Genomic DNA, 27,320 nt, shown 5'->3' on the forward strand with positions numbered 1-27,320 from the left:
GTCCCCACTGAGTGTCTCTGGACTCTAGAGATGACAAAGAGAAGACACAGAGCAGGAGGAGCCCAGTCCAACCCCCAGAGTAAGAAGCCAAAACCAGGGCGCATCCAGACAATGCTGGAAGCTGAAGTTGCAGGAGTCTCTAGAGGGTGCAGCCCCCCATGACCCCCAGCAGCCTTGGTCATCCCAGAGGCTGCCGCTCTGGGGAGCTGAAGGGTTCCCCATCCTCTCTCGGCTGGCCCGGTCATTCCTCGGAAGGATCCTACGCAGAAACCACCACCCCGCCTTTCAAGAGTCTCTAGGGAGCACCGCCCTCACCCGCGGCCACATTTCCTGCCACAAAGCGCGGGCGTGGAGTCCCAAGTCACAAGCTCGATGTCCTTTACCTTCTGTGTATGGGTTCATTGCTAGAGGCTGGTGTTGTCTGAGGAAGCAAGTAGCGCTGGGCCTCTGGGACACGATAAAGGCAGCGCACAGCTCGCAGGAGCCAAGCATCAGGTGTCTGCTCCGGAGCAGCCCTGCGTGTCTGGAGGCTTCTGGTGCCTCGGGATCCAGGGTCGCACTGCGCAGAAGTGGAGCTGGGGACCAGGACGCCCCCTCTGTGGACCGTTCCATTTTGCAGTTCTCCCACACCCCAGGAGAACGGCGAGCCCCGCGCTAGGCAGCACCCCGGCTCGGGGGACAGAGGCCAAGACCCAGCCCGCTCCCGCCCCGCGCCCGGCCTCCGGCCCGCGTGCTCTGCCCCGCCTCAGTGCGGCCCTCCGTAGAATGGGCCGGCGGGCAGGCGAGCGCCCCGGGGCGCGCCGGGGCGGGGCGCCGGGGTCCAGGGGGCCGGAAGGGAGCGAGTGCGGGGCGGGCCCTCGGCGCCCCGCCCCGCCCCGGGCAGGAGCCCCGGGTGCTGCATCCTGGCGCGGCCCTGGGCGCCGCCGCCACTGCCGTCGGGGAGGTCCCAGCGCGGACATGTCCTCGCGCGCCGCCCTCCCGGGCTCCGGCCACCGGCGCCCCGCGCAGTAGCCCCGCAGAGGCGGCCTGGACGGCGCGGACAGCGGCGGGCGGGCGGCATGGAGGAGGCGCACCTGCTCCCGGCCGCCGACGTGCTGCGCCGCTTCTCGGTGACCGCCGAGGGCGGCCTCAGCCCCGAGCAGGTGACCAGCGCGCGGGAGCGTCACGGCCCCAACGGTGAGCGCGCGGCCCGGCCGGCGGGGCGCGTCCCTGCCCGCCCCCGCGGTCCTGTCCTCCGGCTGCGCCCCTGCCTGCGCGCGGCAGGAAGCGAGGGCTCCGGAAGCCTCTGCGGATGCTCGGGTCGGCGGAGCTGCGCAGCCACCTTCGCGGGGGCTGGGGCGGGTTCCGCCTTGAGGACCGGACGTGTCTTGGCGCCCCCCTCCCCGGCCCCGTAGCTTCGACCTTTCGGGTTTCCCCCTCCACGCGGGTCCCCATCCACTCCTGAAAACTTAGCCTAAGCCCTGGGCGGCTGCGCTTGATCCCCAGGCCGTGCTGAGGGGACCCCCCACCCCGTCCTCAGATAGAGCAGGTGCAGATGCTGGGAGCCCAGGGACAGGGACGGGCCAAGCCATTCCGAGGCTGAGCCTCGCAGCTGGCCCTGGGGGAGGGAAGAGCCTCCCCCAAGGTGCAATAAAACGCCCTGGAGGTGCAGAAAGTCAGCTGGCAGCCTGGGTGCCCCCACCCCACCCCCACCTCAGGTCTTCCTCTTTCTGCTACTCAAGCGGATGTCGGATGTCGGATGTCGCTGGCGGGGGAGTCCCTGGAGGCTTTGACCTGCTGAGGCCTGAGACCCACTTTCCTGGGCCAGCAGATTCGTGGCCTCAGGGGTTGTTCTCTGACCGGGTGACCTGAAGTGACCCCTGCTCATCTGTGGGCATTGAGGGAAACTTTCAGCACTTGCAGTTTGCGTGGGAGGGGTGTCGTTTCTTCCTCACCTCCTTCAAAGGAGTGTGGGGTTCCTCTCTCTGCCTAGCTCCTTGGACGTAGTACACTGGGAGGCTCCTGAGGGTGAAAGATGTCCAAGTCCCCCCGCCTGTCCTTTCCAGGCAGGACCTGCTGCCCCTCCCCTTCCTCAGCCCCTAGCACCTGTCAGAGTGTGAAAGGCTGAGAGAGAGACAGAGAGAGAGAGAGAGAGAGAGAGAGAGAGAAAGAGAGAGAGAGAGAGAGACACGCACACGCACACACACAAACGGCCTCTATCCCTGTAGTGCAGTCTGGGCCTGTGTCCTTCTGGGACTAGGAGGCCTCGCTCTCCGGAGGTTCCCACCAGCCACAGGGGAAGGAGCTGTGGCCTGGGTGTCCCTCTGTTCAGGGCTGGCTCAGATATTACGAATTGCTGTCAGAAAGGGTGCTTTGGGTTTTGTATTGGTTTATGAAAACCACTTCTTATATAAATATTATCTTTCTGGAGCAGAAGTCCTTTTTCAAAAAAATTAGTTGCTATATTTAGTTGAATTGTGGGAGGAACTGGGGAGATAAACATTATTTAATATCTCCCATTAATGACTTGGCAGGGAGAGTGTCCTTTACTGCATGAGAGCAGGGCCAGGGCCTGGGCCTGGGGTGGGCTGGGGTGGGCTAGGGTGGGGTCTGGCAGGCAGGCCTGGGGTCCCATAGCCTCTTTGGAGCTGCTGAAGCCCCCAGCCTTGGAATCTGGATTCCCCAGGGAAGCTGGAAACCCTGTGCATGGTGTCCTTCCCAGAATCACAGATTCTGTTCCTGTACGCCAGGGTCCCTCTCCTTTTTGGCTCTCGCATCTTCATCTGTCCGGCAGAGGAGGTGCTGACAGGCAGTGGTGAAGCCCCTGGTCTCCTGGCCTCATGTGGTTTTATCTCAGTGAAAAATCTTTGGGTGACCTGGCCCTGAACACCCTCGAGAGGTGACAAGGGAAATGTGGGCTTGGCGTGGTTGTAGGTCCCCAGGCAGGGAAACGTGTGCAGATGCAATAGGAAAAGTGGGAAGGGGAAACATTGCTGGGTTCCGTGGTTCCTCAGTGCTTTGATAATATTTATATTGAAAACTTGTGTTCATTGAGAACCTACTGTGTGCCAGGCACTGTTCAACTGTTATCTCATGTTTTTCCCCAAACAGCTGTTGTCACCCCCATTTTATAGAGGGAAAAACTGAGGCACTAAAAGTTAAACAGTTTAGTGAGGACCATCACAGTGAGTGGTTAAGTTTGCATGAGCTGTCTACCCCTCCCTGGCCTTCGTTTCCCCATCTGTGTACGAGGGTCACAGGTTCTACAGGCTCATGCACGCACTGGTTTTGAGGCCTGTGCTAGATGTTAAGGTCAGCTGGGCAGCAGCTCTTCCAGCTTTGTCCCCAGGTCTCAGAGGGCCCCTGAGGACTCTTTTATCACGTCACTGTTGGGCTTCTTTCTCAGGAAGTGTCCTGTCCTAGGGCTCTGGAAGTTGTCAGGTGAGCAGAGAGAAGCCAACTGCTCCTTCCTGTCACCCTCCCCCTTCCCCCTTGTGCAGTCCTGGCCAGCGGAGGAGGCCTGGGTCCTGTCCTCTGGTGTCTACTGGCACAGCCTCTGGGATGGGCCTGTGGCTCTGGCCCTCCACCGCTGGGCAGCCCTGGACAAGCCTTGGATTCCTTGTTGTAAGTGAGCAGGCTACAACAGAACTTGCTGCTCAGGGTTGCTTGTCGTGTTTAGTGCGATGGCTTACATCAAGCCTAGGTCTGTTAGCAGAGGAGGTTGGGGCTGAGGTGCTCAGGGCTAGAAGCTGAATGGTAGGGTGGGTGGGGTCTGTGGGTGCAGGGAACACCCCAGGGACTAGTGTCCCCACCCTGGCTCTGTGCACCTGCAAGGTCATTAGTGCTGAAACCACAAGGAAGTCATTTGCTTAAGTCTTAAGTTTGTAAATTCTGCCAGAGGTGGGAGCGGGTGGGCTGAGTTCTCACCCAGATCCTTCCTCTCTTCCTCCCTCCTCCTCCTCCCAGAGGGAGAAGCCTCAGTGGTAAGGCTGGGAGCCCCGGCAGTGCAGCAGTGGGGATGCCAGCCAGGAATCCCCTGTGCACACAAAACACCATCTGGCCACACCTCGAATGCTAGGCCAGTGCTTAGGCCAGTGCTTGGGGACTGAGCCACAGCCCGCCTGAAGCTCCTGCTTTGCATAGAAGGCAGTGTTGTGCTCTACTGTCCACCTGCCTGGTGTCCCCGCGGCCAGGTCTACAAGGAGCAGCTTTGGGTGGAAATTCCTGATGGCTACAGAGCTTCACTGTGGGCCTGTTCCAATGTTTCTTCCCACTTATGATGGCCGTGTGGGTTGTTCACAGCTTCTGCTGTCAACTCTCAGCATTACAGGGACGGCCTTGTCCCCTCCTCTTGTCACACGCCTGAGAGGAGTACTGAAAGATGCATCCCTAGATGCATGTGTCCAGAGTGTGTGTGCCAGCAGTCCTGACAGCTGTTGCTAAATTTCCATAAGGTTGGACTGACTGGCTGTCCATCTCCCCCTGCCTGGCCAGCAGTGGAAAGGCTGCCTTTGGTTGGTGCCACTGTGCTACCAAAGTGCCCTCTCGTAGATTTCACTTTGCATCTTTCTGTTTTTAGGTCAAGTTAGGCATCTTTTCGTATGTGTAGGAGCCGTCTGATTTCCAGTGTGTCTGTAAGTCAGCTACTCATGTCCTTTGCTGGACCAGGAAAGGGAGCTGAAGTTGGAGAGCCCAGGGTGGGGGTCAGGGGAGACCCCAGGAAGGCTTAGGCAGACTCTGTTGGCAGAGCTTGTGGAACAGCAGTGTGAGCCCTGGACACTGCCTTCCTGGGCCTCAGGATGCTCACCTGCAATGGATATGGTAGCTCCAGGGTGCCCAGGTGGGATAGGTAGCCTGGGTTTGTGGTCCCATGGCTTGACTGTGGTCTTCTTTCCTGCCTGCAGCCCAGCACCCATTGCCACTGGGCGTGGGAAACCCATATGTGTGCCACCTGGAAACCAGGCTAAGAGGAGTGAGGTGAATGGGGGAGAGGAAATTGGAGTGGCCCCGCTCTCTGGGTGGTGTCAGACTGACTGGTCCCTCGTTGGCTTCAAGGCCTCCTCGGTGTATCACAGATGGGCCCTGAGGTCCCTGTTTCTGAACCTGACTCATGTGGGAGAAGGTGTGGTTCACTGGGAAGGTTAAGGTCTTTCAGCCTTTGCTCTGGTTTTCGCATCTACTGGGTCTTGCTGGGCCCCCAGGAATAGCATCGAGCTTGCCCCAGCTGGACCCCCTCATCCCAGGCAGGGCCAGATCTGCCCGCACTGTGGCAAGACCCACAGATGCTGAGCAGACTTTTCACCTAGTATGCCAGGAAGCTCAAGTGGGCCGGTGGGTCCCTCTGCAGAGGGGCGGCCACTTCTCAAGGCCCCTCCGTGGTCCTAAGTGGGACAGAGCCAGGTTGTTCACTCAAGGTGGACCCTGGAGACCAAGGCAGGGCCAGGTGGGCTGGGCGGGTTCTGCCCAGCCAGGGCCTCTCCCTGGCTCCACAAATGACAATGTAATTGCTCTGTAAATTTACCTTGGAGGAAGACCTTGGTGACTGCTGCCTCTCTGGCTGGAACTGACATTTAGAAGTTGGAGTTCCAGTTTCCAAGGTTGAGAGGAGGAAGGAGTTCAAGAGGGTAAGAGGAGAAGGTGGTATAGGAGCCTGGAGGAGCCCTGGGGCAGTCCGGCCTGCCCCTTCTCTCTGGCTGCAGGCGGAGGGCCCAGGGCTGCACAGACAATGGCAGGGATGGCACGTTGTGGACCCAGCACGATGTGGATCCAGCGATGGCTCAGCCCCTCCCTGTCTGGAGATGCTCCTGTCTGGTAGCTGGCAGGCCCCAGTACTGGTGACTGCTCAGAGGAGGAAGTCTTCCTGGAAGGGTGGGGTGCAGATGAAGAGATAGGAAAAGGTTCTGTGAGCATAACGAATGACACAAGCAAAATACTGACTGGGAGCAGAGAGCACAGGGCCAGTTGCACAGGGAAGTGATGTCAGTCTTGAGGTGTCTTGCTTGGTGGGGAGGGGGACCCAACATGGGGATGTGACTCTGGGGTGGATTTAGGAAACCCCAATGGCTGTCATGCTAAGCTGATTGTTTTTTTGTTGTCTGAGAACAGCCGCTTAAGACACTAGTGTGCCCGTGTGCCTGGCACCGTGCCTGGTGCCAGAGATGCTGCACTGAGCAGTCTGAAGCTCAGGGCTCTGTATCAGTTACTGTGGGGAAGCATGGGCCACGCTTCTGGCACTTATGCACGTCACGCAGTGGGTAACAGCACCCTCAGGAGGAGGCAGTATTACTGCGCCCTTTGTGCAGATGGGGAAGCACACCAGGGGTGTGGTGGGTGGCTTGTGGCCATGGCATGAGAGACAGAGATAGCACAGGATTTGACTGAGGCCCTCTGGACCAGATTCCTTGTCTCAGAGTTTCTCTGACCATCACCCTTTGGGCCTGTAGGGTCCCCAGATTAATACCCAGGCTCCTCCAGGCCAGCCCCACCCTGGCCCACTCAGCCTGGCAGGGGTGAGTCAGGAGAGATCACCCTGTGAGAGACCCAAGCAAGAAGAGCAGGATTTGTCGAGGGACCCAGTTAGAGACCCGGAAGGAGCAGAGCCTTGTTACTGCCTTTGCTCCCTGTGGCCCAGCTGAGGGGGACAGCACTGAAGTGGCCATGACTTGGTGTCCTTCTTAGCAAGCAGGGCCTCTGGTACTGCTGAGGTTCCAGCGCCAACATTTTAGGGGGACTGCTCAGCTGCAGACGGGCAGCTGGGAACAGCACCAGGAAATGAGCATCTGCCGTGGATGGCTGAGGCGAACAGGCCAGGAGCTTTCCCAGCCCTGGGGTTCCCCTGTGGCTCTGAGACTTATTCATGTGCAAGGCAAGTTGGGGCCCTTGTGACCTTGGTAGAATCGACATTTGAAGCAGTCTGGGCCTGACTAGTCCCAGGAAGTCACGGCCTTCCCTGTACCCCAGCTCGATCCCCTAATTCCACCTGTGAGGACAGCACATCCATTTGGACAGGGTGATTTTTGGCTGGTAGCTCTGGGGCCACCACCAAGGACCAATCAGTGGGATGGAGGTACCAGCCCTATGGTCAGGACATGGGACACCAAGTCTTCAGGGAACCCTGGTTGGAAGGTAAAGGGATCAGAGGACAGAAGGCAGGGAGCTTTAGCTCAGGGCCTGGAGCAGAGAGCACAGGGCCAGACCACTGGGCTCAGAGCTTCTTTGCCTCCTGGCTGTGCAGCTGTGACACAGCCACTCCAATCTCTGCGCTTGAGCTGTCTACTCTAAAATGGGCATAATAACTGTTCTCGTTCTGAGGTTGCTTGAGAATCATAGGGGTCGCGGGCCCAAGGAGTTAGGCGGGAGTCTGCCATGCAGTCAGGGCTCACCGCTGCCGTGTCACACCTGCTGTCTGACATCTTCTACGGCTTTCACTTTATGTTTGGTCACAACGTACAGAAGGCCCCTGTCGCACTGTGATGCAGTAGGTGGCTGTAAATGTGCTCCTGGTGCTGATGGTCACAGCAGCACATCCAGGTGGTGTTGTTTTTCTCCCATCCTCCTCGGGAGGCTCGGGACCCCTCAGGGAGTCTGCTGCTCCAGCAGGACTAGGACCACACCTGTGCCACCTGCCAGGATGGGCAGGGCCTCCGATGTGGCTACGTGGCCAGCTGAGCTCGCGCAGGTCACCTGGCAGGAGAGCCTCACAGTAAAACCTAGATCCAGGAGGAAGTGTGCTACCGCAGGAACCCCCAGAATGTGATGGTTGGCCGGGCGTGGTGGCACACACCTGACTTCCAGAACTGCCATGGGATAAGTGTGTTTGAAGTGAGGGGGAGTATTCTGAGGAGGATTAGTGGCAGCATGTCTTTTACTGTAATCAATTTTTAAAAGTTTAAATATCTATCATATTTTAAAATCATACCTCATAGTGAGGTTGTATTTACAAAAAAATCCAAACAACAGCAAAATTCCTCCGTGGCTTAAGAGACTAGAGATGCATTTCTTTTGTGCTGGGTGGCAGTGGCAGGTTGGTTATCTGGGGCTCTGTGCCTTCCTTGCTGTGGGATTCGGGGTGACAGGACAGACCCCACCTCACAGGCCACCAGAAGGTCAGAGTCCCCAGCTCTGTGCTGACCAGTGCGGCCAGCAGCAGCCGCCTCCCGTGGCTTTGTAAGCAGGGTGAACTACCTCAGCCATTCGCAGTGCCCTAAGTGCTCAGTAGCCACACATGACCAGTGGCAGCTGTACTGGACTGCACAGAGAGAAACCCTCTGCCAGCACAGAATGTTCTGCTAGACAGTGACCTAGAGAGTCCCACACCAAAAATTCAGCGCTCCAGCTGGGAACTAACACACATTCTCCTTTTGGAAACTCACAGGGGACTGAGAAGTACAAACTTTCTCTGTGACCATAGATGAGGAGAACCGGAAACGTTTGGGTGACCTCCAAAGAGTGGGTTCTGGGTCCACGAGGGCCGGGGAGCAGGAGAGGAGAGCAGGCCACCTGAGGCGGGCAGAAGGCATCTTGGAGAAATAAATAGCAGGTGGGACTGACAGATAAACTCTCCCCGTGGCCAGGAGTCTTGGAAAGTGAGGCTTTGAGGGGTCTTCTTGGGAGAACATGGAAGAAAGTGACTAGTATGTGCCCTGAAGTTTGCACCTTTCTGTCTTGAGGCTAAGGGATGACCACAGTGACCCTTTAAATGACCCTGCTCCCTTGGAGAAGTGGCCCAGAAAGTAGGCTTCCCACCCCCTCTGCCTTTCCTGTTCACTTCAGTTAAATAGATCAGAAGGGAAAAGTCTGTTTGATTTTAATCTCAATGCAGGACACTGGAGATTACATTTTCCACGGAAAATGTCAGCCGTTGCCTAAAATAGGACTTTAGAGAACATGCTAGAAAATGTATTTTTAGGTTACATGTTTTCCTCTTGGATTCCTGTGGTCCAGTGGGCTGCTTGATGCTGTCAGTGGTTCAGCTGCCACCTGCAGACCCCAGGCCTGCCAAACAGGTGGTCTGGGGAAGGCGTTCCCATGGGAACAATGTGTGTGTACCAAGAACAGGTGTGGGGCGAGGGCCTGCTCCCTGCTGTGGGGAGAAGGAAGAGGAGGGGGCTCCGTGGTGATGGTGGTGAGGCGGTCAGAGTGTGTGTCGCGAGCATACTCTGAGCGCCACTGATGTGCTGGCCTCTCAGTAGCAAAGAGCGAAAGGAGGCAGAATTCAGTTAAATGCAGGGGACCAGGTAGGGGCCCCAGCCCGGGAAGGGGACTTACAGTCTGTCCTCTGGGCCCACCGTTCGCCCCTGTGAAGCCCCACTTGGACAGCCGCTGTATGACCTTGCCCCAGCTGCTCGTCCCCTCACCCTCATTATAACCTGTGAGAAATCAGTCCTGAATCCCGCCCTGCCTTCCCTGTAGGCTCCTGGTAAGATGATAGATTTCAGGTAACTGAGGCACCTGACTCTGGCTGGTTAAAAAGGTGCGTCAGGAAATGGGAGAGATTAGAAAAGAGCTGGGTGAGGTGGTGCACGCTGTGGCCCATGGCCGGGAGGCTGGCGCAGGAGGATCGCTGTGAGTTTGGTGCCAGCCTGAGCTACGTAGAGAAACCCTGACTCAAAAAATAAAACAAAACAAAGACACAAAAGTATTAGCAGGTAAGGGGAGGCAGTGCTGGTGGTGTTTGGAAACTATATTCTTCAGATGTATGGGACTGAGCACACACAGGAGGGCAGAGGGTCTTCCCTGCGTGGGTCTGGAGGAGAGGATCTTGGAGAGGAGTGGGCTGTGGAAGGGGTCTCACTGTCTGGGATGCTGGCTGTGGGGGGGCTGTCCTGGGAGGCCTGGTAGGGTGGGACTCTTGGCTCAGTGCTGACCTTGTAAGTGGGCAAAGGAGATCCTAGCAAGATGTACTACGGTAAGAAGGGATCTTGCTGTGGGGGTACCTCTTCCACCTGAGGAAGGGCAGTGCAGGTGGCCATGAGGACTCTGCATGACCTTCAGTGTCCCCCACCCCACCTGTTTTCCTTCTCTGAAATAGAGGAAATGGGGCTGAAAGACCTGCCTCCAGCGCTGTCTCATCCTAGAGTGAAATGAGGCGCCCTAGGTCTCATTTAACCAGCATGGGGTGGGGTGGAGGGTGGAAGCATCTGGGCTCAAATCGTCCTTTCCATGACCTCAGCACTGGATCCGTCGTGTCATGGCGGGCTGGGTGGGCACTGTGGGAGAGGCTGCCAGACTCCTGCGAGACCCCACTGACACAGCCTGTGGTTTCTTGTCTCTTCATGCTCCTGTGCCAACTGGATCTTGCAGAGCTCCCAACTGAGGAAGGTGAGGCTGGCCAGGGAAGGCTGCTGGGCCGGGAACAACAACTATGGGCCTTTCATGGTCAGGGTGTGGTCCCCCTCCCCTTGCTGAGCCCCAAGGAGTCCCTGGAACTGCAAGGGGGGGGGGGGTTGGGAGGTCCCTGGAGCCAGCAACCTAGAGGGGAGGACTGGGACAGGGGCTTGAGCCTCACACACTGTCCTGCGCCTAGGCAAGTCCCTGTGGGAGCTGGTGCTGGAGCAGTTTGATAACCTCCTGGTGCGCATCCTGCTGCTGGCTGCCCTGGTCTCTTTTGTAAGTAGGGCCCGCATGCTGGGCAGCCTAGGAGGGAGGGCTGGGATCTGGGCAGTGCGTAGAGGCCAGACTGGGCCCCAGGGCTGCCATCCTCACCCATTCCCTGTCTCTTGCCTGCTTCGTCCTGCTCAGACTTCAGTTTCCCTTGCCTGATCTTGCTTCCATCAGCCCTGTGCTCTGGCTGTCAGAGGGAGCTTTCAGATCCCCAGATGTGACTCTGACTCCATCCACCCTAGAGCTTCTCAGCCTCAGCGCTGTGATGTCTGGGAGGTGGGTGGGAGGGGGCCTGACCCACGCATTGTGGGAAGTTTTGCAGCATGCCTGGTCTCTGCCCAACGGATGGCCATAGCTCTTCCCAGGTGTAGCAATCAAAGATGTCTTCAGACATTGCCAGGTACTGGGCGGGAGGCAAAACTGGCCCCAGCTGAGAGCCACTGCCTTGCCCACTTCTCGTGCTCCTCAGACTTCAGGGCTTTAACCTCCCGCAACCTCCCCTTGGCTGCTCTTCCCTAGTCCTACTGTCCAGATCCCTCCTGGGCCCTCAGGGCTGTGGCCCACAGTGCAGAGAGGTGAGCGAGATGGCTGTTTCTGATAGCTGAGCATCAGGGACCTTGGGTAACAGCTGGAAAGCCCCCAGGCTGTGCAAGACTCGTATCCTGGCCCCACCTCCAGCAGTGCATGGGGAGGAACAGCAGGGGTGCTGGCTGGGACCAGCTCTTCCCCTCAGTCCTGCCTGAGCCTCCTGGCCACTGTTCTTGAGGAAACCAGGCACTATTCCAAAAAAAAAAAAAAAAAAAAAAAAAAAAAAATCTATGCAGCTGCCTGAAATGGCAGAGCGGGAAGGGCGCTTGTACCCCTTACAGTGCAGATGGATGGTCATGGAGGAGAGCGACAAATACTCACCTGGGCCAAGCAGTGAACATGAGCCTTGACCCGGTCCACCCCCCAGACCTGGGCTGTGTGGCTTCAGTGACCTGGTCTGGATGGTGGACCAGGAGTATGAACAAACACCCTAACCACCTGGGCTTGTCAAACACAATACATGGGCCCACTTCAGGGGCTGGAACTCTGGAGGTCGGGACGGCCCCGGGGTTTGTGTTTCTCACAAGGTCCCAGGTTCTGCTGTGGCTGTTGGTCTGAAGAGCACACTTTGAGAATCACTGCTCTCGGCACGCAGTGAGGTCGCTGGTCCCACCCCCATGAGGGTTGGCCTGGGTGGTATGGGGCTGTGGTGATGACATGTGGGGGTTGAGTATCCTCTGCCAAGGTTTCCTCAGAAGAGTGACCCTCTCCAAGCCCAAGGCTCCCCTGGAGTGCCCCTTTCAAGCAGGGCAGCGGATCAGAGGTCAGTGTATAAAGGAAAAGGACCATAGCCTAACTGAACAGCTATGACCCTGCAGGTCCTGGCCTGGTTCGAGGAGGGTGAGGAGACCACAACAGCCTTTGTGGAGCCCTTGGTCATCATGCTGATCCTCGTGGCCAATGCAGTCGTGGGCGTGTGGCAGGTGGGAGGCTGTGGGGGTGGGCTGGGCTCTGGGGCCTTCCAGCACTCGCTATGACCTCCACCTGTAGACTGTTCTGCTTTGAGCTCCATTCTGAGTAGTGGCCTGCCGGGACAGCACTGACAGACCACCTGCCTGCCCCTGTTCTGCAGGAACGCAATGCTGAGAGTGCCATTGAAGCCTTGAAGGAGTATGAGCCTGAGATGGGCAAGGTGATCCGCTCAGACCGCAAGGGTGTGCAGAGGATCCGCGCCCGGGACATTGTTCCTGGGGACATTGTTGAAGTGGCAGGTATGCCGAGGCTCTTCCTCCTTTACCTGACACAGGGAGCCCACCCTGTTGTGCCTCCGTTCTGTAGGTGTCTGTGCAGGGGCTGGGGGGTGGAGGTAGCAGTCACATCCCTCCAGTGCCGTCCGTCTGAAATCTGGCTGGACAGATGTAGGGACTGTGGCCAGGGGGTAGGGGTCCACCTGAGGGATCAGAGCTGAGGCCCCTGCCTCCTACCCTTGGTTCCCGGGAGCCCTTCTGGCTTTCCTGGCGGGGCAGTGCGAGTGGCTCAGCCAAAGCCTTCTGCCTGTGCAGTAGGGGACAAGGTGCCTGCTGACCTCCGCCTCATCGAGATCAAGTCCACCACGTTACGAGTGGACCAATCCATCCTGACAGGTGAGTCCAGGGGCTGGGGCCAAGTGAGGAAGGGCTAGGGGATGGGGCGTGGCTTCGGTGGTCCTTATATCTGGTTTCCTACCAGGTGAATCTGTGTCTGTGACCAAGCACGAGGAGGCCATCCCAGACCCCAGAGCTGTGAACCAGGACAAGAAGAACATACTGTTTTCTGTAAGTGCTTGGGGTGCTCAAGGCCTCTGCCTGGACAGTGATAATAGAAATCACAACGTTCATATTAAACAAATTCCCCCAGGAAAGACCCTAGTCAGGTATCAGCAATACACACAAATTTGTAGTAATAGTAGCTTGTATTTAAGGAGGCCCTACGCCTGGCACTGTTCCAGGCCTTTTACAGTACAGGAATTTATCGCAACAAACCTCTGCAGTAAAGTTATCAGTGTCTTGTAATGTGTTTTTTCAGCAAGGAAACAGGCTCAGAGCGGTTAAGTAAATTCCCCAAGATCACATAGCCAGTGAGTGGCACAACTGGGAAGCGAACTCAGACTTCCAGGTTCCAGGGCTTTTCCTTCCTTGCTAGGATGTCCTGCCTTAACCTGGAGAGGGGCAGCGCTTGCTCTGGTCACCAACAGAAAGTGCTGTAGGGGGCACAGGATTAGAACATCAATGGAAGGACAGGGAGTGGGGCTCAGTGGTAGAGAACTCACCTGGCGATGAGGGGTGGGGGTGAGAGCAGAGTGGCTAGCAGGGGCAGGGGTGGGAATGGTCCATTTCTCAGAGAGAAAAACTGACTTCTAAGGTTGGGTCCCCTGGCTCTTCTCAGAGAGAGCAATGGGGTGCAGCTTGGATGGAGAGACCTGCCCATGTGGGCTCAGAGGAGCCGAGCAGGTTTTACAGATGCCCAGCAGCAGCCAGAAGCCAACGTGGAGCACTTGATGCCATAAGGAAGGGTAGGGCCAGTTGGCCCATGGCCCAGGGCACTTAGGTGTCAGGAAACTAGAAAGCCTCAAAGTGGGGAGAAATGAGAAGGAGATGCTTGTGAAGAGCTCATCCAGGAGAGACCTGCCGGGCACAGACGCACCCTGGCCAGGCTGCCTGGGCGTGGGGAAGGAGCGGTCACAGCTGTCAGCAGGATGCCAGGGGTGGTGTGACTGTTGCAGGCATCGCCTTGGCTGAGAGAGGCATACTGTCTAGGGCAGAGGAGAAGTGTCACCTCTTCTGTGCCTGGTCTGAATGGGTGCCAGGCCCAGGGCTATAGTGATGAGACGAATTTTTGCTCTCTTAGAGCTGACACTCTGTGGGATGATGGCTCTGACCCCGTAAGGGCAGAGTGATGCAGCCCTGGAAGTGCTAGTGACATGAAGGAACAGAAAGCCAAGAGAGGACAAGAGCCTTTCTCAGTCCTGCTAGAACTGGGGGTCTGGTCCTGAGCAGCCTTTCCCTTATCCTTCCTCTGCCCAGGGCACCAATATTGCATCAGGCAAAGCAGTGGGTGTGGTAGTGGCCACAGGTCTGCACACAGAGCTTGGCAAGATCCGCAGCCAGATGGCAGCCGTGGAGCCTGAACGGACGCCGCTGCAGCGCAAGCTGGATGAGTTTGGGTGCCAGCTGTCCCGTGCCATCTCTGTCATCTGTGTGGCCGTGTGGATCATCAACATTGGCCACTTTGCTGACCCAGCCCACGGGGGCTCCTGGCTCCGAGGTGCCATCTACTACTTTAAGATTGCTGTGGCCCTGGCCGTGGCTGCCATTCCCGAGGGCCTCCCAGCGGTCATTACCACATGCCTGGCTCTGGGTACACGGCGCATGGCCCGCAAGAACGCCATTGTGCGGAGCCTGCCGTCTGTGGAGACGCTGGGCTGCACCTCGGTCATCTGCTCTGACAAGACAGGCACGCTCACCACCAACCAGATGTCTGTCTGCAGGGTGAGTGGCTGCAACCCCTCGGGTCCTGCTGGAGTTGCTGAGTGACACCCGATAGCTTTCGGTGGGAGATGGAGGGGATCGCCTGGTCCCCCGCCAGGAAGCCGGTCCAGGGCTCCTGTGGCAGAGCAGACAACGCAGCTACACACACATCCCTGGGGCCGTGGGCAGGTGGCCGCCAGTCTGCGCACCTCATTCTCTTCTGCATCCTGAGCATAGAAGCTCTGCTGGTTACCTGAAAAGGACGCAGAAGGTCACATACAGCCCTGGTGTCTGAGCCAAGTGGGGCCAGGCCCCAGGTTCCATCCTTCTCCCCTGTGACTCTGTGTTGTCCATGCTTGTCACCAGATAGGCCAGCTCCAGTGACCTGGCAAGGGCCAGAGCAGGAATTATTCATTCCCTGGCACTCTATCGCACATCCCAGACCCGCTGTCCACATGTTCTAGGGATTCTGGGGCCGAGCGCTCCTCCTGGCCTTGCACAGGGCTGGGTGGGGAGAGGTGAAGGCTGGGGGTTTCCTGTCCTCTCCAGGTTCTGCATCACTCTGCTGCTATCCCCGTGCTGTACAGTTTGCCCACTGGGCCTTGAGAATCCAGACTCAGTATTCTGAGATCTCAAGACCCCACAGAAGCCTATCATGGCTATTCAAGGGACGCGACACTGGCAGACTTTATTACCTGCTGAGTCCCTGTAGGATTTGACTTAACAGTGTTCCATGGCTGAAATAAAGATCTGAACTGGGCTTGGTGGTGGCAGCCAGCTTGGGTAACTTTGTGAGAAAGCTGTCTTAAAATATAACTAAGGTTGGGGTTGTAGCTCAGTGGTAGAGTAACCCTCAGTTCAGTTTCCAGTACTGGGGGAATAATTTTGAAAAACAATGTGGAGGAGTTGTATGGGTGGACATGTGAATAGTGGACTGCATTTGTGGAAAGACTGTCCCTGGGAAATAGAGAGAATGGAAAGGGGGTGACATCACTGAGCACCCATGGGGCACTGGACTGGCCCCTGGCTTGAGAGTGTGCTGCATGGCTATTTCCAGAAGACAAGAACTCTCTCCCCAAACAGCTGGTTGCCAAGGAAATGGGCCGCTCAAGAGGGAGAGGTACTGTCCCGAAGTCTATAAATGCGGGCCAGGTGACCCAGCTGGACCTTTGAGCCAAGGGCTCACTCTGGAGTCTTCCTGGGTTGGAAGTATTGTCCCTCAGGGGAGAATGTGGGTTTTCTCCCTTAAGCCCAGGAAAGGAGAGCCAGCTGGACCATGAGCCAATTTCTACTCCTAATGGAGAAACTGAGGCTCAGTTATGTGGCCAGGGGTCACATAGTGAAGTGGCAGGAGCCCAGATTCCTGCTCAGCTCAGGGGCCCCTCAAGATAGCAGCTGCCCCCAGACACTGAAGAATTGGGCTGGGGATCACTCAGGAGAATGTAGCAAGTGCTAAGCCAGAGATGGACAGAGCATGGTGCCTGCTCAACCTGGACCTGGGACGCACTGCTTCCCTCTGATGGACCGGGGTTTATTCAGACTAGCAGCCCAAGAAGAAGGGCCTGGCCCACCTGAGCACAGCCCTGTACTCCCCAGATGTTCGTGGTTGCAGAAGCGGAAGCAGGCTCCTGTCGATTGCATGAGTTCACCATCTCGGGTACCACATACGCTCCAGAGGGCGAAGTGTAAGTGTTGGGTGAAGGTGGGCGCCGCCTGTGGGTGAACCTGGTCTTAAGGCTGGGCACCTCCTGAGGCAGGGCCAAGACCAGGGGCTGACAGCTCTGGCTGGCTTTGCAGGCGACAGGGAGAACAACCTGTGCGCTGTGGGCAGTTTGATGGACTGGTGGAGCTGGCGACCATCTGTGCCCTGTGCAATGACTCTGCTCTGGACTACAATGAGGTGGGCCCCGGTCCTATTCATGAGCTGCCCAGTTCTCAGGTGCTTAGGACACAGCCTATTTCCAGGCTCAGTGCTCCTAGTGCCATACCCCAAGAGCTCTGTCACCCCTGCATAACTCTGCTCCTCCCCTCCCCCTTTCCCAGCTGGCTTCAGACTCTTCCCTGGGGCTCTAAGGGGCTGATGGGCCAGAAATGCCTGGTTAAGAGACTTGGTGGTGCAAGAAGTTATAGAGGCAGGACAAGAGAGGGCCTGAAAGGAGAAGGCACAGCCCAGGAAAGGCCCAGTGTGTAAGAGCCAGATGTGATTTAGGTATTGGATACCATCTGCCTTAATTACTTTTTCATTGCTGAGACAAAATAGCTGACACCCACAAGTTAAAAGAGGAAAGATGTGTTTGGCTTACAGTTTATGGAAGTTTCAGTCCATAGTCGGCTGGCTCCGAGGTCTAGAGGCATTGTAGAAGGAAATGGCAGAAGAGAAACAGTTCCTAGCAGTACAGACAGGTGGCAGCAGCCTTTCTGTTTTCTCTTTTAATTCCATCTACTTTATAAGGCTATTGATCTCTGTCTTCAGTAAATCCATCCAACTACATCCAGAACTGTGCTAAAGCAACCAGTGGACCAATCCAGTGTCACACACCTGTGATCCAGTTCCTTTCAGAAGTCCCACCTATGAGTGCATGAGGCTTGGGCTGCATGTAGAAATACACCATAACACCACCCGTGTAGCTGAATAGGGAAGAGGGCATGCAAGATTTTCTGCTTGGGGCACCCTTAGCTAGACCACATCGATGCATGTGTCAGGCTGAGGGCAACAGAGAGTCACCGAAGGGTCTTGAGCAAGGGAGGGACAAAGGGAGCTGCTTGTGTTTATGAGGTCTCCCTAGGATGTGGTGTGGGCAGTAGCACAGAAAGGACAAGACAAGAGCTTGGGAGCCCTGTGTGGCCTTCAAGGCCGGAGAGATGCTTCTGAGTGCTGCCTGGACCTCAGGGAGAGGGGAGAGGGCATATGTCAGAGAGATTTAGGGGCTGAAGATTCTGAGACGTGGTTACCGGTTAGGTCAGAGAGAAGAGGTCAGGGCAGACCCTACTGCAGCTGTGCTGGCTGGACTCATCAGAACTGCAAACAGAGAGGAGGAGGTGTCCTGAGTGGTCCCCAGGAACAAGGGCCATAGGCAGCAATTGGTCATGTGGGCTGGCTGGGCACTGGCGGTCCTGAGCTATAGGATAGGGTGGAGGGATCTGGCAGGGAGAGAAGGTAGAGAGAAGGAGCAGGGCCTGGGCCACAGGTTAGAGGCCCACCAAAGGGAACCTGGCGATGGAGACTGAGGAGTGGACAGGAAGGGAGGGAGAGGGCAGGTGGAGCATGAGGCATTGACGTTGGGATTTGAGGGAGTGACAGGCAGGTCAGACACCACCCTTCCCCAGGCGGGCCAGGCTGGGGAGAGCTCTCAGGCCCGGACAAAGGAGGCTGCTCAAAATGTAGCTGAGGTCTCCAGGGGACGGGGGGGAGTGGGAGGTGGGAATAAACACGGCCTGCTCCCCACCACTCTGTCCTGCCAGGCCAAGGGCATCTACGAGAAGGTTGGGGAGGCCACAGAGACGGCACTGACTTGCCTGGTGGAGAAGATGAACGTGTTCGACATGGACCTGCAGGCCCTGTCCCGGGTGGAGCGAGCTGGTGCCTGCAATGCGGTGAGCTGGGTGGACCCCAGGTGGGTGACTGGGGCTCTTGGGCATTTGGAGAAGGGAGACAGAAAGCAGGACCTCAAACTCCTGGTGAGACTCCTGGTGCGTTGGGAAGTGGAGGAATGGTCAGGTGCTGGCAGCTTCTTGGAGAGGAAGCGGTTAGGGAGCTCGGGGGTCAGGGTTAGAGGAAATGCAGATACCAGTGCTCAGCAAGAGGCCTTTTATTTTTTTGTCTTTTTGAGACAGGGTCTCACCATGCAGCTCAGGCTGACCTTGGGCTCACTTTGTAGCCCAGGCTGGTCTCCAGAACTCAACATCCTCTTGCCTCAGCGTCCTGAGTGCTGGGTTTATAAGAGTGTGTCACCATGCCCGGCTTGAGAGGCTCCTCTTGAGGTCAGGTGGCTGACGAGAAGCAAGTGGGAGTCGCTGGATCTGTGTCTCCGCAGGTCATCAAGCAACTCATGAAGAAGGAGTTCACCCTCGAGTTCTCCCGGGACCGGAAGTCCATGTCAGTGTACTGCACACCCACTCGCCCTGACCCAAAGACCCAGGGCAGCAAGATGTTTGTGAAGGTGGAGACCTGTTACGTGGCCTGGGATTCCTGGGGTTACCCTGAGGTCTTGAGGGGACCTGGTCTCCAGGCCTCTGAAACATCAGAGGCTGAAGCCGTGGGGGGCTAAGGGAGGTGGGAAGCCCATTGTCAAAGCCCAGGTGCCAAGTGGGTGGTCAGTGACTCCTGGAGCCTGGCTGTGTGGTGGGGATGAACAGGGGACCAGGGACAGAGTCTGCCCCTGAGCGTGGTGCTAACTTGGCCTGGGGTCACCGCCTGGCTGTATCATCTGTGCTTCTTGGTGGACCTTAGTTTCCTCCACTTCAGGATCAAACAGAAAACTCTCAGAAGCACTTTTTGCCTCTGACTTGTGGTGTTGAAATGATTGGTGCCCACCCTTTGATACTCCAATGCTTTGGAAACTGAGTCCCAGAGAGAAAAGAGCAAGCTCCCATCCAGTCCTCTATCTGTTCATAGCACCTCTGGCTGCTTTCAACCTTGCAGTAGGGTCCACAGCCCTAACTTCTCCCACAGTGGAGGCTTTAACGCTGGTGAAGTGAATATTTTCCATACAGGGAGCTCAGCCACTTTGGAAAAGTTAGCATCTGGGTTGAGCTTTGAGGAGAGAGAAACTCCATGGATAAAGCATCTAAAATATTCCTAGGCTTGGGACAAGGTCCTAGGGGAGAGCCTGAGGCTGCCGGGGAGCCTGCCTACTCCCATGCCTTCCACCCTTCATGTGGCTGTGTTTGTGGCCCCACGGCAGGATTTGGCCTGCCTCCCTGTGATGGAGGCTCCTATAGAACTGGAGTCCCAGTGGCACCAGGTGGCAGGGCACAGGGGCTGCTGTTTTCAGCCCACCCTTAAGGGCCACAACAGGTAGGCTGGTGGAGGTACGGGACCACCCTGTGGGTGACTGTGACCTCACCTTGCCATTCCTTTTAGGTTTTCTCAGGGGAACCCAACCGGTTCCCACTCTGAGTTTTCCAAGAATGGTTCTGGTCTGTGCCTTGGCGGCCTTCCTGCATATCTGGGTCTGTTTCCTCAGCTGGGTAGGAGGGACGCCAGGTGCTGGCCAAGGGAGTCACCAGCCTGCTCCCCCACAGGGGGCTCCTGAGAGTGTGCTGGAGCGCTGCAGTTCAGTCCGAGTGGGGAGCCGGACAGCACCCCTGGACTCCACCTCCCGGGAACAAATCCTGGCAAAGATCCGAGATTGGGGCTCCGGCTCAGACACGCTGCGGTGCCTGGCGCTGGCCACCCGGGATGTGCCCCCGAGGAAGGAGGACATGCAGCTGGATGACTGTAGCAAGTTTGCACAGTACGAGGTGGGCTCCGGGAGCTGTGGGACTCTGCAGCGGCTGGTGAGGGCAGGGCGAGGGGCGCTCAGGCCCTGATCCCATCTGCCCTCCCCACAGACAGACCTGACCTTCGTGGGCTGTGTGGGGATGCTGGACCCACCCCGGCCTGAAGTGGCCGCCTGCATCGTGCGCTGCCACCGGGCAGGCATCCGTGTGGTCATGATCACAGGGGACAACAAGGGCACAGCTGTGGCTATCTGCCGCCGGCTTGGCATCTTCGAGGACTCTGAGGATGTGGCAGGCAAGGCCTACACGGGCCGAGAATTCGATGACCTCAGCCCCGAGCAGCAGCGCCACGCCTGCCTCACTGCCCGCTGCTTCGCCCGGGTGGAGCCCGCACACAAGTCCCGGATTGTGGAGTTCCTGCAGTCCTTTAACGAGATCACTGCCATGGTGAGGCCACAAGACAGGAGCCGGGAGGTGGCTGGCTTGATGAAGCTGTCACCTGGTTCTTGGCCTGCTCTGTGCTGACCTGGCCCGCCCTTGCCCTTGGCTTGATTTCTACCCCTGAGCTACATTTTAGCCCCTTGGCCTTCCCTTGAGTTGATTCCTCACGTTGAGCTCCACCCTGATATATATCAGGGTTCCAGTCCTTACCTGGACCTGGAGCTGGTCCCTGATGGTGACCTTGACCCCTGCCTACAGTACTTTTTGTTGGCCACTTTGCCCTTTTCTCCAGCTCCAACCTTGACTCCAGCTTGACTCTGATTTCCCTTCTGATGTAGACGGTAACCCCGACTGGATCCTGTGCTTTGGCTTGGCTTTCATCTTAGTCTGTGGTTTCAGTCTGGACCCTGACCTTCACCTTGACTCTCACACCTACCTGCCCCCCAACATGGGCTGTGGCTTTGACCCCGGCTTTCTCCCCAGCCTCTGTCTCATCTTGCGTTCCACATCTGCCTTGGGTTTCCTTCTCCCCTCATCACTGACCCCCACATCCCCTCCCCCTTGTCTTCTCTGGCCTTAGGCTTGCTCTTCTCCCCACGTTTGTCTGTCTGCACTCTTGGGGCTCGCCTTTAGCCCAGCCCAAGGTGCTGTCCACATCTCTGCTTCCTGGGGACTTTTCCTAACACCGGGTGGGCTGGGTGGAGGGTGCTGGCGGGTTGGTTTCGGGTTTAGGCGCGACCCTACCTGCCCTGGCCCACAGACTGGTGATGGAGTGAATGATGCACCAGCTCTGAAGAAAGCAGAGATTGGCATTGCCATGGGCTCGGGCACGGCTGTGGCCAAGTCAGCAGCAGAGATGGTGCTGTCTGACGACAACTTCGCCTCCATTGTCGCCGCGGTGGAAGAGGGCCGGGCTATCTACAACAACATGAAGCAGTTCATCCGCTACCTCATCTCCTCAAACGTCGGTGAAGTGGTCTGGTAAGGCCCTGCTCTCCCTCCCCCAGCCCTCTGCCGCAGCTCTGTGCCCCTGAGATGAGGTTGCAGGGACTGAGGGGCACATGGCTTGTGCTGACTGAGGCCTTCCAGGGTCCCATCTCAGCAAGGGCACAGGCGGGGACACCTCAGTATTCTCCAGAGACACTGACAGCCCATGGGTCCTAGACCACAGTGCACCCGGGTCCCTAAGGAGATGCCTCCTTGGGGCACCCTGCCAGCCGTGTCTGCTGCCCTCTTTCAGACACAGGATGAGAGGAGTCAGCCTCACCTTTGGGCAGTGGTGTGTGTGTGTGTGTGTGTGTGTGCACACGTGTGTGCGCATGCTACATGGACTTGATTGAGAGGTGTGTACATGTATGTTTATGTGTGATTGCAGACATCCCTGGGCATGGGCAGAGCCAGAGTCAGCTGTGTACACAACTGCCATCCCCGACAGAGATGCCCTGGGGAATGGCGAGCACGTGTATGCTAGACATGTGGGGACTGTGCACCTCCTCACACTGGGAAAGCGGGGAGGTGTTTGCTCATGTTTGTGGGGTTGTGTGGTGGGCCCTAGGTTTTCACATGCGTCTGATGCTTGGCTATTCACTGTTCGTGTGTCTCCTGCTCGGCCTAAAGGGCAGCTGTGTCTCGGTGCAGAGCTGGGGTGGGGGAAGCAGAGCTGTGTTCACACTCCCCACGCTCATGTGCCCATCATGCCTAGCAGAGGAGCAAGTGGCTCCCGTCCTGGGTTATCAGCATGAGCTGAACCCTCCGTTTGGTGGGGGCTGGCCTGCTGGGGGCTAGAGCCCGTGACTCTGGTTCTAGCATCTTCCTCACGGCAATTCTGGGCCTGCCCGAAGCCCTGATCCCCGTGCAGCTGCTCTGGGTGAACCTGGTGACAGATGGCTTACCTGCCACAGCCCTTGGCTTCAACCCCCCAGACCTGGATATCATGGAAAAGCTGCCCCGGAACCCTCGTGAGGCACTCATCAGTGGCTGGCTCCTCTTCCGATATCTGGCTATTGGAGGTGAGCAGGGTGCCAGCTCTCAATGGGGTCTCTGTGCTGTGGGCACCTGAGCTTCCTAAAAACCTGTACCAGTTAGGCTTGCAGTCAGCAGACAGTGCCACTCAGCTGGCTTATGCCAAAAGAAACTGAGGGTTTATGTAACCAGAGACTAGAAAAAATACCTCAGGTTTGGGCTAGACCTCACTATCACTGCCATGTTTTGGTTTTGCCTCAGCTCTGGTTTCTGATAGGCATCTCTTAGGTTGGCAAAACAGCTGCTGCAGCTCCAGCCCTTATGCTTACTCCATTACAACCCTAAATTCAATAGCAGAGATTCTTTTTTGGGCAAAAATCTCAATCTTGTTATCATTGACCCAAATTGGGTCACTTATCTCCCAGCCAGTCCCAGTGGCCAAGAGTGTAGCAGATGCTGAATGCCACTCTGGGTCGACACTGGCCCGGAGAGTAGGTATTTTTAAAATGCATGGCTTACAGAAGAAGAGGGTTGTTTCCAGATGGAAATCAGGGAACTATTAGGGAGGGGAAAGGGACGTCAGAAACCTCCACCACTCCTTCAGCCTTTCCTCCTCCCTCTTCAGTGTACGTGGGCCTGGCCACAGTGACTGCTGCCACCTGGTGGTTCCTGTATGATGCCGAGGGACCACGTGTCACCTTCTACCAGCTGGTGAGCCGTGGTGGCCTGCGGGTAGACCTGAGATGGAACTCACAGCTCAGGTTCTGGGGAGTTGTAGGGAAGAAGGGACCAGATTTCATGATTGGCCAGCACCCCCCCAACATCCCGCCCCACAAAGAGCCCAGCTTGGAAGACACTGGGGAGCCCATCAGGGTCAGAGACCAAGGAGCATAACCACCCTGAGATGCCCTCTTTATTGAGGGTCCCCAAGTCAGGCAGTACTTGGAGGAACAGTCCCCTAGATGGACTGGGAGGCCACCGAGAGCAGTGTAGCGAGTGTGGTATGAACAGCCTCATCCGAAGGGGCCCTGCTGGAAATCCGTGACGGACGCTGTGGCATCTCAGCATGTGCCCATGCACACGGGAGGACGTGTGCCGTGCCCAGGTGGAGTGCATGGTGTGTAGAGGTCTGGGAGGTGGCGCCTCCCCCAGTGGCATCTTAGTAGGTGGACTCAGTCCTTCTGGTGACTGGCAGGGTGGAGCCAGCTAGAGAAAGGAAGCAAGCATGGTGGGGCACTTCTGTAATCCCAGCACTTGGGAGGCTGAGGCAGGAGGATCGCTGTGAATTCCAGGGCAATGTAGGCTACACAGTGAGTTCAAGCCCAGCCTGAATGGCTCAGTGAGATCCTGCCTCAAAAAGCAGCACATAGATGAACAAGATGCCCTTGCTTTGTTAAAGTGAGAGCGCTGGCCCAGCCACAGTCCTTCATAACTTCCCTTCTGCCTGAGACAGAAGAGGAAGAGCCTCTTATCTGACCCCCACATCTGGCAGGGAACAATGTTGCACTTAGTGTCCTGTAGGGCGCTCAGCTGGCCGGTTTACAGGTTTCTCTCAGGGGATTATTTTCATAGCAAAGCCCTTCTTCCTAAACCCATAGTTTAGAAGATCTCTGTATCGACCTGTCTCCTGGGAACGGGTTTGCTCTTAGGGAGCTGAACGTCCTCACCCACGCCCACGATGCGAAAAGCACAGGGCAGAGGGGCTAGAGGTCCTCTTCGCATCTTATCAAGTACAGTGAGCAATAGGGGCAAGGCCCACTTCCTTCACGGAGTCACAGCGGTTTCTAGCTCATTACAGAGAAGCCTCCTGCTAAGGCTGTGCTCTGGTGCTTCCTCAGCACATGTCAGGAGCAAAATGCAGATCTGACAGCACTGGACTTCAGTGACGGAAAAGGAATTCATGTGAAAGGAATATGAATTATTTAAATAGCAGCAAAGAGCCAGGTGGGGTGGGCTCTGCTTATGCTACTTGGGAGACTTGAGGCCAGTCTGGGCAAGATGGATAGATAGATAGATGATGGATAGACAGACAGACAGACAGATAGATGGATAGATAGATAGATAGATAGATAGATGATGGGTAGATAGATAGATAGATAGATAGACAGATAGACAGATAGACAGACCAGTGAGCAGGGCACAGGTAATCTCCATCTTCTGCAGCACAGAAGTGAAGTCCATTCAAGCGTGATCTCTGCTTGACTTTCACACGCATTTACTTCTGTACTTACTGGTCTCAGTCAGTTAACAGCCCTACTTCCACACCTTGAGATCTGGGGGCTGCCCCTGTACCCACAGGTCTGGATGCTCCTCCAAATCCCAGGACCCCCTGCTAAGGTCAGCTGTCCTCCTCCTGAGCCGCTAGCCCCTTGCTCCTGGTCCAGGGCTCTAGGAAAGTTGGCCCTTTCTCCATGTGATCTTAAGCAGTGTGCGGTGCAGCCCACCAGCACTGTCCTGAGCAGCTCACTGCTCCCGGGCACCCTGGGCCCCCTGACAGGGCTGTCCCCACTGTTGTCCTCAGGTGTGGCAAGGGTGAGGGGTGCTTCCTTCTGCCAGCCCCTCTCTGACAGCTGCTCTCCCCACTCACCTGGCCCCCAGAGGAACTTCCTGAAATGCGCTGAAGACAACCCGCTCTTCACTGGAGTCGACTGTGAGGTCTTTGAATCCCGCTTCCCCACAACCATGGCCTTGTCTGTGCTCGTGACCATTGAAATGTGCAATGCCCTCAACAGGTGAGCTGGCAGTGGGCCCAGCCTGGGGTTGGAGGTGAGAACGGTCTGGGATTGGAGTCAGAGGCGCTTGGCATTGGGGGATCTGAAGGTCAGAGAGGTCTTAGGTTGGCTTAGATTTGGAGTCTGAGGGTCAGAAATCCAGAAAGTTTTCTCAGAATTGGTGGGGCAAGAATTGGAATCTAGGAGTTAACAGAAGCTGAGATTGGAGCTGGAGAAATGGAGGGACCAGGATTGGATATGAGGGACAGGAAAAGGGAGTCCAAGTCCCACCCCAGACCCTGGCGCACAGAGCGTGCAGGCAGGACGCCCCCAGCCCCACGGCCCTGAGAGCTGCCCAGCCTGGGGTGAGCACCTTGTGCCCTCACAGCGTCTCAGAGAACCAGTCGCTGCTGCGGATGCCGCCCTGGCTGAACCCCTGGCTGCTGGCAGCTGTGGCCATGTCCATGGCCCTGCACTTCCTCATCCTGCTCGTGCCGCCCCTGCCGGTGAGTTCACCCCTCCGCCCTCCCCTCTTCCAGGACCTGGGTGACAAGGACCAAACAGTCCCTGGATATTAGAGGCCTAGGGATGGCTGCTGGGCATTCTCAGGCCCTTCTGCAGTGGAGGCTGCCTGGAGGACAGGGAGATGAGCAGCCTGACTGGCCACCATCCTCCAGATGTATCCATACCTCCAGGAGCCCCTGGCTTGGGGGACAGAAGCCCTTGCTAAGGGAACTATTGCTGGGTACCCAGTGGGTAGGAGGCAGGACCAGAACTTTCCAAAGTGGAATCCTTCTACTTCCCAGCAGGGGAAGTGGGGCTGCATCCTGTGGGGTGGGGTGGGGTGGGGGAGCAGGTTTCTGGTGGAGGAATTCCAGCAGACAAAGATCTTCAAGGAGCATCTTAAAAGTGCTCACAGAGAACCGAGGATGTAACGGGTAGACTGCTGGAGGGTGGCCTGGCAGTCCCTTCTCTGACCACACCTCCCGTCCTGCTCTACCAGCTCATTTTCCAGGTGACCCCACTGAGTGGGCGCCAGTGGGTGGTGGTGCTGCAGATATCCCTGCCTGTCATCCTGCTTGACGAGGCCCTCAAGTACCTGTCTCGGAATCACGTGGACGGTGAGTAGAGGCCAGCACCTAGGTCCTGCCCTGCCGGCCTGCGCCCGCCTCCCTGCCTGCCTCTGCTCTCCGTGGGGTCACCACGCTGCTTGGAGCTTCCCTGTGTGCACAGTGGGAGAGGTTTCCTGGGACCACAGAGTGGAAGGCATGAAGGGACTCAGCTGGTTGTCACCTGAGGTGTCTAGGGCTATTTTGCTGCAAGGATCAGGGACTCACTGGGCAATGGGAACACTGCTTAATGCCATGCTGTCACCCTCCTCACCATCCCCAGACAGCCAGGAGGCCATACCCTGCCCGGCCCTGGCCTCTGACCCCTCTGCTGGCCTATATTTATCCAGGCATTCTCTGGAGAGCGCTGCAGGCCTGGAGGAGGCAACCGCCGACCACATCTCGGACCCCGGACCACACTGGATTGGCCTCTTTGGTGTCATCTTCTGGGTGGGTGTAAGGGTAGGGTCTGCTTCAGCCCAGGGGTGGAGGACAGAGTGATGAGGCCACAGGAGAACAGGCTGGACTCCCCAGAGAGGCCTAGGTTGGGTCAGGCAGCGGCTGAGGACGCTGTGGGAAGTTGGGTCTTTGGGGGCCACTTCTGCCAGGAATGTGACCCTGCCCCAGGGAAGTGGGGAGCCTATAAATAAATCACATGTCTGTCATTCCACAGGGGCCAAGGCAATCAATTGACCCCCATCCCCCATGCTAGCCAGTCCTGCTGGGCCCTGCAAAAATGTATCTTTTGAAAAGAACCAAAATGGATGGGCCTCCTCTTATTGGAGAGCTAGTCTCCCACGGTTCTGTCATGAGCTCACCCTGGTACTTAGCCAAAGCAGGGCCTGTTGGAGCCCAGGGGTGGGTCAGGGCAGCTCAACTAGGCTGTTCTGCTGCCCTCAGTGTCCACTCGTGATTCTTTGTATCTCCCTGTCTGTGGATACCCTGGGTAGATGCAGCCTGAACAAGTTAGAAGGGCTGCCTGGCTGGGACTGTAGTGTGGTCTGGAAGCTTTAAGGTGAAAGCAGAGGTTTGAAAGGACA

At 57.0% G+C, this 27,320-nt stretch overlaps 1 protein-coding gene across 1 annotated transcript in view; it reads left to right on the forward strand.

The window, feature by feature from the left end:
• Positions 1 to 899: 899 nt before the first annotated feature.
• Atp2a3 (ATPase sarcoplasmic/endoplasmic reticulum Ca2+ transporting 3) overlaps positions 900 to 27,320 on the forward strand; it is a 28,942-nt gene continuing 2,521 nt past the window's right edge. Inside the window, exons 1-21 of the mRNA XM_013152253.2 lie at positions 900 to 1,176; positions 10,282 to 10,299; positions 10,505 to 10,587; positions 11,988 to 12,092; positions 12,242 to 12,380; positions 12,672 to 12,752; positions 12,838 to 12,923; positions 14,172 to 14,636; positions 16,212 to 16,300; positions 16,413 to 16,515; positions 18,078 to 18,209; positions 18,650 to 18,775; positions 19,860 to 20,078; positions 20,169 to 20,504; positions 21,259 to 21,479; positions 22,305 to 22,507; positions 23,086 to 23,171; positions 25,059 to 25,192; positions 25,560 to 25,677; positions 26,175 to 26,292; positions 26,631 to 26,730. Coding sequence (XP_013007707.2) covers positions 1,059 to 1,176; positions 10,282 to 10,299; positions 10,505 to 10,587; positions 11,988 to 12,092; positions 12,242 to 12,380; positions 12,672 to 12,752; positions 12,838 to 12,923; positions 14,172 to 14,636; positions 16,212 to 16,300; positions 16,413 to 16,515; positions 18,078 to 18,209; positions 18,650 to 18,775; positions 19,860 to 20,078; positions 20,169 to 20,504; positions 21,259 to 21,479; positions 22,305 to 22,507; positions 23,086 to 23,171; positions 25,059 to 25,192; positions 25,560 to 25,677; positions 26,175 to 26,292; positions 26,631 to 26,730 — 3,080 coding nt within the window. The 5' untranslated portion in view covers positions 900 to 1,058. The remainder of the gene's footprint in view (positions 1,177 to 10,281; positions 10,300 to 10,504; positions 10,588 to 11,987; positions 12,093 to 12,241; positions 12,381 to 12,671; positions 12,753 to 12,837; positions 12,924 to 14,171; positions 14,637 to 16,211; positions 16,301 to 16,412; positions 16,516 to 18,077; positions 18,210 to 18,649; positions 18,776 to 19,859; positions 20,079 to 20,168; positions 20,505 to 21,258; positions 21,480 to 22,304; positions 22,508 to 23,085; positions 23,172 to 25,058; positions 25,193 to 25,559; positions 25,678 to 26,174; positions 26,293 to 26,630; positions 26,731 to 27,320) is intronic.

This window comes from Cavia porcellus, unplaced genomic scaffold (genome assembly GCF_034190915.1).
Source record: "Cavia porcellus strain 051 isolate PalLab524CR breed Dunkin Hartley unplaced genomic scaffold, mCavPor4.1 scaffold_6, whole genome shotgun sequence".
Classification (NCBI taxonomy): domain Eukaryota; kingdom Metazoa; phylum Chordata; class Mammalia; order Rodentia; family Caviidae; genus Cavia; species Cavia porcellus.